General features: G+C 45.0%; 1 protein-coding gene across 1 annotated transcript in view; it reads left to right on the top strand.

The window, feature by feature from the left end:
• The first annotated feature begins 814 nt into the window (after positions 1-814).
• Positions 815-12,003, top strand: part of znrf1 (zinc and ring finger 1) — a 290,054-nt gene continuing 278,865 nt past the window's right edge. Inside the window, exon 1 of the mRNA XM_068049616.1 lies at positions 815-1,685. Within this exon, the coding sequence (XP_067905717.1) occupies positions 1,202-1,685 (484 nt within the window). The 5' untranslated portion in view covers positions 815-1,201. The remainder of the gene's footprint in view (positions 1,686-12,003) is intronic.

Raw genomic sequence — 12,003 nt, 5'->3', positions numbered from 1 at the left:
TGGATTCACTCAGCAGGTCTGGCAGCATCTGTGGAAAGAGAAGCAGAGTTAACGTTTCGGGTCAGTGACCCTTCTTCGGAACTCAGGTTGTTTCCCTTGGCTGGAGAATCCAGAACATGGGGGGCCATAGTCTCAGGATAAGGGGCCGATTATCTAGGACTGAGATGAGGAGAAATTTTTTCACTCAGAGGGTTGTGAATATTTGGAATTCTCTACCCCAGAGGGTTGTGGATGCTCATCATTAAAGATATTTAAGGCTGGGATAGACAGATTTTTGATCTCTCAGGGAATCAAGGGATACAGAGTGGGAAAGAGGAGTTGAAGCCGAAGATCAGCCATGATCGTATTGAATGGAAGCGCAGGCTCGACAGGCCGTATGGTTGACTCCTGCCCGTTTTCTTACGTTACGTTCTTTGCATAATAGATTGTTACAAAAAACAACAAACGTAACCATCTTCTCAAATATGTTTTTATTCATTTTAACTTCGGATAGAACAGATCAAAATTGTACTTTTGTGGGGTAAAGAGCAATTTATATAAGAGCGCTTGTCTGTGGTATAGAACTTACATCTATTATTGTCTAACCTGGACCCCTTGAAATTTCAAGAAGGATGCCCGCAATTGCAATTTGAGAGAGAGAGGGAGTGAGATTGGCATCCAAACAAAAAACTTGGTTTCAGGTGCAACATCAGTGTTGGGAAATACCTGCAAACCGAGCTGCAATAGAAAGGGGGCGGGGAATTGCAAAAAAAAAAACTACTGAAAAAAAATGTTGCTTCCTGTATGACACATCCTGCTTTTATTAAAATAGAGAACCGAGACAGAGACAGACAGTGCTCTGGGCTGGGGCTTTGTTTGCATCTGCTGCTCATGCGCTTTGTGCGCACCTGGGCTGGAGCGGCTAACGAGAGCAGAGCAGAGCGGGCTCTGGGCGGGGGGGACAAGGCGAGGGATGGCCGAGAGGAAGGAAGCAAGAGACCGCCTGGGTTAGAGAACCGAGCCGCTCCCATCCCCATTCTGAGAGTAAGGGCAGCGGGTGAATGGCCGGAGTAGAGGCGCTTGACTGAAGTGGGGTGACGGCGGAGACAGGGACAGCATCGCCCGGAGCCACTGGTGGATTAACCCCGACTGAAGCCGCGGCCTCGGCTCCTGACCCCCCCCCCCCCAGCCTCTTCCCCACCCCAACCCTAACCCTGTGTTTATGCTGCTGGCCGCCTATTGCAAGCCTCTGGAGATGGGAGGGAAGCAGAGCACGGCAGCCCGCTCCAGGACCGCTTTCCCCGGCGTCTCGACCGACGACAGCGCCGTTCACACGGGACACTATAGCCACTATCGGGCCGGTGGCCCCGCCATGGGGCTGAGGACTCGCTCGGTGAGCAGCGTGGCCGGGATGGAGCCGGCGCATCCCTTCGGGTTGTATGGAGGCGGCGGCCGGGCTGGAGGCAGCGGCGGCGGCAGGGCGGGCGATGGAGCCGAACACGGCAGCGGCACCGGAGGAAATGGAGGAGGTGGTGGTGGTGGTCCCGGCAGCGGCGGTGGGCCTGACTCCGCTAGCAACGGTTACCAGGAGACGGGAGGAGGGCCGGGCGCCCGGGAGCTGCAGCTGTACCTGGGGTCGCGGGCGGCGTCACTGTCCGACTCGCTACCACTTCACCTGGCGCCACGCTGGTTCAATACGCACAGCGGTGAGTGGAAACTACCCAGTGGCAGCATTAACCTCCAACATTGCCAATGCTACTCTGACTAATCACTGTCCTAATAATGTAATTATCACCCAGTCTCTACATCAATTAATAAACATTAGTGCAATTAATAAATATTCCATCTGCCCCAATTAATACATTAATAATCACGTTGCTGTCTCTAATGCTAATTAATATCTAGACTCCCTTAATAATCTAGTAATTCTTGCCTGATCGTCATGAATGAATATCATTAGAAATATCCCTTGGTAATTATTTTATAAATATAGGGAAAAATATAACCATCTCAACTCCTAATAATTGCTTGTTCCTGTTGATTACCAAAAGTCGTGGCAACATTTGAGTATTGCCACCATTATTAGTAATCATTACTGATGATTTTTTTTTTGCCAGTTAATTCATTAGTAATTTGTGGTAGTGCCAGTTAACATTAATTTACTCCCGGTTGTCATAAATCCCATAAATATTGTAAGACTTAGCTTTTTTATTTATTCTTTCATGGGATGTGGGTGTCACTGGCTATGCCAGCATTTACTGCCCATCCATAATTGCCCTTGAGAAGGTGGTGGTGGTGAGCTGCCTTTTTGAAACCCTGCAGTCCCAGGACTTTGACCCAGCAACAGCGGTATAGTTCCAAGTCAGGTTGGTGTGTGGCTTGGAGGGGAACGTGCAGGCGGTGGTTTTCCCATACATCTGCTGCCCTTGTCCTTCGAGGTGGTAGAGGTCGAGGGTTTGGAAGGTGCTGTCGAAGGAGCCTTGGTGAGTTACTGCAGTGCGTCCTGTAGATTGTACACATTGCTGAAACTGTGTGTCGGTGGTGGAGGGAGTGAATATTGAAGGTAGTGGATGGGGTGCCAGTCAAGTGGGCTGCTTTGACCTGGATGATGTCAAGCTTCTTGAGTGTTGCTGGAGCTGCACTCATTCAGGCAAGTGGAGAGTATTCCGTTGTACTCCTGACTTGTGCCTAGTCTATGGTGGACAGGCATTGGGGAATCAGGAGGTGAGTTACTTGCCACAGGTTTCCCAGCCTCTGATCTGCTCTTGTAGCCAAAGTACTTAAATGGCTGGTCCAGTTCAGTTTCCGGTCAATGGTAACTTCCAGGATGTTGATAGTGGAGGATTCAGTGATGGTAATGCATTGAATGTCATGGGGAGATGGTTGGATTCTGTCTTGTTTGTGATAGTCATTGCTTGGCACTTGTGTGGCACAAATGTAACTTGCCACCAATCAGCCCAAGCCTGAATGTTGTTCAGGTCTTGCTGCATATGGACATGGACTGCTTCAATTATCTGAGGAGTCACGAATGGTGCTGAACATTGTGCAATCATCAATGAAGATCCCCATTTCTGACCTTTTATGGTGGAGGGAAGGTCATTGATGAAGCAGCTGGCCCAGGACACTACCCTGAGGAACTCCTGCAGTGATGTCCTGGGACTGAGATGTTTGACCTCCAACAACTACAGCCATCTTACTTTGTTTTAGGTATGACTCCAACCAGTGGAAAGTTTTCCCCCTGATTCCCATTTACTCCAGTTTTGCGAGGGCGCCTTGGTGCCACACTCTTGTCAAATGCTGCCTTGATGTCAAGGGCTGTCACTCTCACCTCACTAGTTAGTATAAACAGCAACTGAAATCATCATCCTCTTTTTATGAGTACTATTAGTTACAATATTAGTATAATTAAGTACATAACATTTATTATGATGTTGGCAGTTGTTATAATTGTTGGCACTAATTTATAGAATTATGGAAATTTCAGGAAAGAAGGAGGCCTACATGGCTGTCCCAGTGCTACCTCCTCATTGGGTAACATTACAGTGCATCATTCATAACTATAGTGCTCTGATTATTGCCATTATAAACAAGGCTATCAATGCTGTTGTGTTACTGAATTCTGTTACTCATTATTGCTGTTCTTAATTAACAAGTTTGCTCCATTTAAAATAGCTAATTCCCTTAAACCTTAACCACCGTAAGAATTTTTGATTTTCCTTACTCTTTTTCGAGCCCCCCAATGGCAAAGCTTTTTCCAATTCCAATTAAATTGTTATTGCTCATTAAAGCCAAAGTATCTATATCAATATGTAAATTTTTATTATAGCTAGTAACAATGGCTACTTCTGTCCTTCATCTCATCAGCTATTTTTGGAGTGGAGTTCTAGGAGCAAGGCATTAGCACTCTTACACTGCTGACCTCTGTACCCCTAGGTTTTTGCTGCTCATAGAACCAGAACCCAGGAATGTTAAGTTTTTTTTGAATGAATATACAGCTTAGTATCTTGAGGCCCACAGTAAAATCAAGTACCTTTTCTAAGAGTGGATATCTGATGGGATGGTGGGGCACTGCAGTTTCAAATACTCCAAAAATCGATTGGATTAACACTGAAAATATCTCCCATCTGTACATAAGGAAAAGCATTTTCCCCCTCCTTGTTCAATGGCCCCATTGTTGTGGTCCAGTAAGTAGGTTGTGGAATAAATCTTCCACGCACCAGTAAAATGTTAATTCTACTTGACCTTGATGACAATACATTGTGTTATGTAAACATTGCTTGTATGTCATTTGATGCTGCAGTATGACAGTCTGCTTAATTAGGACCATATTTCAACATGTATGTCAGTGAAATGCGATCGACTTCCAATACTCTGCATTTGTCAGGAACAGCAATGTATTTCTGTAGCACTCCTCATGGCTTGAAGAGGTGTTGGTATTTAAATGTGGAGAAACAAAAGGACATCAGATGGTTAGCATGGATGGGCTGAAGGCTGGTTGAAAGCAGGGAGGTAGATGATAAAGTGAAGAGATGTAGGTAAGAAATTGCAGGGGCACAGATTGGGTGAATGGCCACGAGCGATGAAGTGGGGAACAAAGGGTAGGGCAAAGTTTTGAGGAGCAATGCATGGACAAGATCAGTAAGATAGGTTGAGGAAAGTAATTGAGCGATCTGGAAGTGTAGGTGAGAAATGATAACTTCCTGGAGGACAGGATGTCCGTGAAACTTTGGAGAGCATGATGTAATGTTAGTGTGGAACTTGATGAGGATGTAAGCTCAGTATTGGATGAGGAGCAGTTTGTAAAAAGTTGAGATGGGGAGGCTGACCAGGAGAGTAAATCACACCTTGAGGTGATGACCTATGATTTTGATGGCAGTGAAAGAAAATTATGGATGGAGCTGGGCAAAATTACAAAAGTGGGAGAAAGTGGCCTTGGCAACAGAGTGCATGTGGGGGAGGAAGCTGTGCTTGCTTCAAGCAGTAAGTCTTGGTTCTGCACCTCCTGACTAAGGCTAATTTGGAATGTAGGGAGGCCGATTGGGTCGAGACCAGAGGCATGATGGTACTGGAGATAGCCAAAAAGAATGGCTTTATTTATTCCAGCAGTAAGTGGGAGAAAATTTGGCTTTGATGTTGGAAAAGTGATTTTGACAGCATTTCATAGGCTTTCGCATTAGTGCAATATTTCATAATTTTGCCCTGTGGGCAGGAAATTGAGAAGTGATCTCACTCTTTCTGGAGTAATTGCTAGACACTACTTTGCTTTTTTTGGCAGTGCTGTTGATGTTGACCAGGTAATAATCTTGAAGAAGTGAGGACAGCATTTTGTTTTTGAATTATTACCTTTTTAATATAAAGCAACATTTTTTGAATTTTTAAAAAATTCATTCGTGGGATGTGGGTGTCGCTGGCTCGGCCAGCATTTGTTGCCGATCCCTAATTGCCATTGAGAAGGTGGTGGTGAGCTGCCTTTTTGAACCGCTGCAGTTCATGTGAGCTAGGTATACCCACAGTGCTGTTAGGAAGGGATTTCCAAGATTTTGACCTGGCAACAGTGAAGGAACGGCGATTATAGTTCCAAATCAGGATGGTGTGACTTAGAGGGGAACTTACAGGTGGTGCTGTTTCCATACATTTGCTGCCCTTGTCCTTCTAGTTGGTAGAGGTCACAGGTTTGGAAGGTGCTGTCTAAGGAGCCTTGGTGTGTTGCTGCAGTGCATCTTGTAGATGGTACACACTGCCACTGTGCGTCGGTGGTGGAGGGATTGAACGCTTGTGGATGGAATACCAATCAAGTGGGCTGCTTTTTCCTGGATGGTGTCGAGCTTCTTGAATGTTGGAACTGCACCCATCCAGGCAAGTGGAGAGTATTTCATCACACTCTTGACTTGTGCCTTGTAGATGTTGGACAGGCTTTGGGGAGCCAGGAGGTGGGTTGTTCGCTGCAGGATTCCTAGTCTCTGACTTGCTGTTGTAGCCATGATATTTATATGGTGACTTCAGTTTCTGGTCAATAGTAACTCCCAGGATGTTAATAGTGGGGGATTCAGTGATCGTAATGTCATTGAATCTCTTGTTGGAGATGGTCATTGCCTGCCACTTGTGTGGCGCGAATGTTACTTGCCACTATCAGCCCAAGCTTGGACATTGTCCAGGTCTTGCTGCATTTCTACACAAACTGCTTCAGTATCTGAGCAGTCGCGGATGGTGCTGAACGTTGTGCAATCATCAGCGAACATCTCCACTTCTGACCTTTTGATTGAAGAAAGGTAATTGATGAAGCAGCAGAAGATGGTTGGGCCTAGGACACTACCCTGAGGAACTCCTGCAGTGATGTCCTGGCGCTGAGATGATTGACCTCCAATGACCACAACCATCTTCCTTTTGTGCTTGGTATAACTCCAGCCAGCGGAGAGTTTTCCCCCGATTTCCCATTGACTTCAGTTTTGCTAGGGCTCCTTGATGCCATACTTGGTCAAATGCTGCTTTGATGTCAAGGGCAGTCACTCTCATCTCACCTCTTGGTTCAAACATGGACAAAAGAGCTGAACTCAAGGCTGTAATGAGGTCAGGAGCGGAGTGCCCCTGGCGGAAACCAAACCGAGTGTCACAGAGCAGATTATTGCTAAGCAAGTGCCGCTTGATAGCATTGTTGATGACACCTCTCAATCATCAGTAAAGTGATAGAAGTAGACTGATGGGGTAGTAATTGGCTGGGTTGGACTTGTCCTGCTTTTTGTGTACAGGACATACCTGGGCAATTTTCCACGTTGCCAGGTAGATGCCAGTTTTGTAGCTGTACTGGAACAGCTTGGCTAGGGGCGCGGCAAGTTCTGGAGCACTGGTTTTCAGTACTATTGCTGGAATATTGTCAGGGCCCATAGCCTTTGCAGTATCCAGTGCCTTCAGTCGTTTCTTGATATCACATGGAGTGATCTATGATGCTGTGGACTTGAGGAGGAGGCCGAGATGGATCATCAATGCGTCACTTCTGGCTGAAGATTATTGCAAACGCTTCAGCCTTATCTTTCTCACTGATGTACTGGGCCCCCCCACCATTGAAGGTGGGGATATTTGTGCAGCCGCCTCCTCCAGTTAGTTGTTTAATTGTCCACCATCATTCATGGCTGGATGTGGCAGGACTGCAGAGCTTAGATCTGATCTGTTTATGGGATCGCTTAGCTCTGCCATCGCATGCTGCTTATGCAGTTTGGCATGCAAATAGTCCTGTGTTATAGCTTCACCAGGTTGACACCTCATTTTGAGGTATGCCTGGTGCTGCTCCAAGCATGCCCTCCTGCACTCTTCATTGAACCAGGGTTGGTCTCCTGGTTTGATGGTAATGGTAGAGTGTGGGATATGCTGGGCCATGAGGTTACAGATTGTGGTTGAGTACAGGTCTGCTGCTGCTGATGGCCCACAGCACCTCATGGGTGCCCAGTTTTGCATTGCTAGATCTGTTTGAAATCTATCCCATTTAGCACGGTGGTAGTGCCACACAACACGATGGAGGGTATCCTTAATGTGAAGGCGGGACTTCCTCTCCACAAGGACTGTGCAGTGGTCTTTCCTATCAATACTGTCATAGGCAGATTGGTGAGGACGATTTCAAGTATGTTTTTCCCTCTTGGTTCCCTCACCACCTGCTGCATACCCAGTCTAGCAGTATGTCCTTTAGGGCTCAGTCAGTAGTGGTGCTACCGAGCCACACTTGGTGATGGACATTGAAGTCCCCTACCCAGAGTACATTCTTCACCCTTGCCACCCTCAGTGCTTCCTCCAAGTGGTGATCAACATGGAGGAGTACTGATTCATCAGCTGAGGGAGGGCAGTAAGTTGTAATCAGCAGGAGATCTCCTTGCCCAGATTTGATCTGATGCCATGAGACTTCATGGGGTCTGAAGCCGATGTTGAGGACTCCCAGGGCAACTCCCTCCCGACTGTATACGACTGTGCCACCACCTCTGCTGGGTCTGTCCTGCCGGTGGGACAGGACATACCCGGGGATGGTGATGGCAGTGTCTGGGACCTCGTTGGTAAGGTATGATTCCGTGAGTATGACTATGTCAGGCTGTTGCTTGAATATTCTATGGGACAGCTCTCCCAACTTTGGCACAAGCCCCCCAAATGTTAGTAACGAGGACTTTGCAGGGTCGACAGGGTTTGCCGTTGTCGTTTCCAGTGCCTAGGTTGATGCCGGGTGGTCCATCCAGTTTCATTCTGTTTTATTGACTTCATAGCGTTTAGATATAACTGAGTGGCTTGCTAAGCCATTTCAGAGGGTAGTTAAGAGTCAACCACATTGCTGTGGGTATAGAATCCTGTGTAGGCCAGACCAGGTTAGGACAGCAGATTTCCTTCCCTAAAAGTTTCATGGCCATCATTAGACTAGCTTTTAATTCCAGATTTATTAATTGAATTCAAATTCCACCTTCTGCTGTGTTGGGATTCAAACCCATGTCGCCAGAGAAATACCCTGGGTCTCTGGGTTACTAGTCCAGTGACAATACCACCACGACACCACCTCCCCGTTGTATGTTAACAAGCAAAAGTCATAATTTTGCATAGTTTGGTCATCTGCTGCCGAGCAGACTAACTTGAGTTTAGCCTTCAGAGTTGAGATCTGCTTGTTGTGAGCAACCAGGCTCATGTAGAGCCTGATCTAGTGGTGCACGTGGAATGATGGAGCACTGGTTTATACAATGGCATTATCACAAGGTCAGTTATCCTCCTGTTGGGCCCAAGGGGGAAGTGGACAGTAGCTACGTCCTCATTCCGAGGGAGGCTAAGCTGAAATTTGATTAACAAGTTGCCGATGAGTACCCCTTGGCCATTTGCGGTGATGCAATGGCCTCAGAGCAGGCCGAAGTGTGCTCCCTTGAGCAAAGAATAGTGCGTAGCTTGGGGCACTAAAAAAGAAATATAGTAACACAAATAAGGCATGGAAAAATAGATTTCGTATAGAGTCGTGAAGGCTAGTGTATTGTTAATTGATTTACTTCAAGGGAGTTAATAGTTAGAATCCAGCTATCAACTTCATGAGGTTCAGGGTTAAATGTGATAGTTATTTCAAAGTGTCTGACACTTGTTTAAGGGGAATGTGGTCAAATGGAAGCCTAACTTGCTGCTTTGTTTGGGTTTATTGCGACAAGTTTATCTCTTATGGCCCTCAAACATTGTGAGCTAAGTGTTCTTCATTTGGAGAAAGATCTCATAAGTGGGAGAAATATGGTAAATATTGCTGCATCAATACTATAGCAGTAACATTCCTGCAACCATAATGGAATAGTGACTGCCAAATATTTTGTTTTTTTTTTAAACAAAAACAGTTTGAGGCAATTATCGAATCCTGTTTTTAATTTGCTTAGAGGATTTTGGAGCCGTAAGTTATTGGAGAGGATACTGACATAACAATCAAAGAAAGGTACTGATAAAACCCAGGAAAGGACAAAGCTACGATGGATATTCTTAAGGATAATAATTACAATTAAGTTGCAAAGTGGTGTTTGCCTAAAGCGAAGCTCCATTTTAACGAAAAAAATAACTGTCCCGATTGAGTTGCCAAATTAATGAGCATGATGTGAAAAAATAAATTGCTACCAGCTGATATATGATAGTCTGAGCAATGGATTGTGCATTGTTTGGATCATGAGGAACAGTGGAAAATCTGATTTAGGCCAAATAGAGGCTTCAGCCAAATAACACTCTGCAGACAACTTTTATTTAAAAAAAAGCTTTCAGTCTCTGTAAATTGAACCAACAGCTACCACCTCATGGCTTTGATGACTCCATGTTTATGCCATCTTCATCTATTGTTATTCATGGACTTACTAACCTATGAGCCATAGATCTTTGTGGCACAGTAGGAGGCCATTCAGCCAATCAGGTCCATGCTGGCTGTCTGTAGAGCAATCCAGTCAGCCCCATTCCCCACTTCATCCCTGTAGTCCTGTAAGGTTTTTTTTCATGGGATGTAGGTGTCACTGGCAAGGCGGGCATTTGTTTCAATCCCTAAGTGCCTTGACAACTGAGTTGTTTGCTAGGCCATTTCAGAGGACAGTTAAGAGTCTGCCACATTGCTGTGGGTCTGGAGTCACATGTAGGCCAGATCAGGTAAGGATGGCAGATTTCCTTCCCTAAAGGACATTAGTGAACCAGATGGGTTTTTACAACAATCGATGACCTCAAATGCAACTTGCACATCTCCTTTACTAAAGCTGTGTTCAAGAAGCTCAGTTTCCTCTTTCATGCCAACTCATTCTTCTCCCTGTCAATAACCTAACTCTTGATTAAGACCTATAATTGCACCAAAACCTGAGCAGAGTCATGGCTGTGGATGCTATTCTAATATCCCTTTAATCCTGGGCAGAATACAGGGAAAAGCTTGTTATCTGATGGGTATTGCCATTCTCAACTTAGTCTCTTTCTCTCTCCTTTCGTGCACTATTTCTCTCCACTGGTGCATGCATGCTCTCATCTTTTTACATGCTCTCATTCTCTGATCGATTGTAATGTTCCTCTGAACGTTTTTCTTTTGTTCTTCAGCTGCAAATACACAATCTTACACATTCCTCCTCCTCCTCCTCCCTGTGTTGAAATTGCACAGTTTTCTACCTAAACAAATTCTTTTGCCGGCCTCAACTAGAATTTTTTTCACCTCCCTCATTCTTCCTTTCCATCTACAATTGTTCAGCATCTGAAAGTTAAACTTAATGTAACTTGTCCATTTCTGCCTCTGTGAACTGCCTTTTTCCATTTTTAAAGCTGATATGAGTTGTTAATTACTGGTTCCTGATTCACAATCTTTGTGGGTCATGGCTTTACATTTAGATTTGCAAACTTCTTTGAAATCCCCCTCTGTTACAGGAAACGGTCAGTCTGAAGATTAGAACTTTTTTTTCTGAAGCAAATATTCAGTCGGTTTCAGTCCACAACCTTAATAAAAGAAAAAGGTTGCTGTGTGGGCTAGAGTGTCTTCTAATTGTGCCTTGAATTAGTTCAAAGTTGCAGCAATTACAGCTGGAATAAAGTTTATTGAACCGGGATGACCTTGTCACTTTAATCATTGCATAAAACTATTAATAGTCATACTTAAGATATTTCAGGATGTAGTCAACTGCAGTATTTTGTCATGGAAAATGAGCAGCTCACTGTAAAAGAAACCCACCGTCATTGCATTGTGGTCAGATCAGTAATTGTCACACATGACCTTTTACGTGACTAACAAATGATGGAATCATAGAAAGTTTAATGCACAGAAAGAGGCCACTTGACCCACCATGTCTGTGCCAGCCGAAAAACATTGCACCTATTCTAATTTTACCTTCTAGCATTTGGTCCGTAGCTCTGTAGCTTGCGGCACTTGAGGTGCATATCCAGACTCCTTTTGAATGAGTTGAGGGTTTCTGCCTCAACAGCCCTTTCAGGCGGTGAGTTTCAGACCATCACCACCCTCTGGGTGAAAAAGTTTTACCTCATCTCCCCTCTAATTTTTCTACCAATCACTTTAAAATTATGCCCCCTCGTCACTGACCTCTCTGCTAAGGTGAATAGACCCTTCACCTCCGCTGTATCAAAATTTTGTGCATTTCAATCAGATCGCCCATCAGCCTTCTCTGATCTAAGGATAACAACCCCAGCCTATTCAATCTTTCCTCATAGCTGCATTTTTTCAGTCCTGACAACATCCTTGTAAATCTCTGCTGTATCCTCTCTAGTGCAATTACATCCTTTCTGTAATGAGGTGACCGGAACTGTGTACAGTACTCTAGTTGTGGCCTAACCAATGAGTTATACAGTTCTAGCATAACCTCCCTGCTCTTATATTCTATACCTCACTAATAAGGGAAAGGATTCTATGTGCCTTCTTAACCACCTTATTGACCTGTCCTGCTACCTTCATGGATCTGTGGACATTCACTCCAAGGTCCCTTACCTCCTCTACACTTCTCATTATTTTCCCATTAATCGTGTATCCCTTTGCCTTGTTTGATCTCACCAAATGCATCACCTCACAGAATTCAA

The sequence above is a fragment of the Heterodontus francisci genome, chromosome 17 (genome assembly GCF_036365525.1).
Source record: "Heterodontus francisci isolate sHetFra1 chromosome 17, sHetFra1.hap1, whole genome shotgun sequence".
In the NCBI taxonomy this organism is placed as follows: domain Eukaryota; kingdom Metazoa; phylum Chordata; class Chondrichthyes; order Heterodontiformes; family Heterodontidae; genus Heterodontus; species Heterodontus francisci.
The sequence above is the reverse complement of the archived record's forward strand: the minus strand, read 5'-3'. Positions and strand labels throughout refer to the sequence as shown.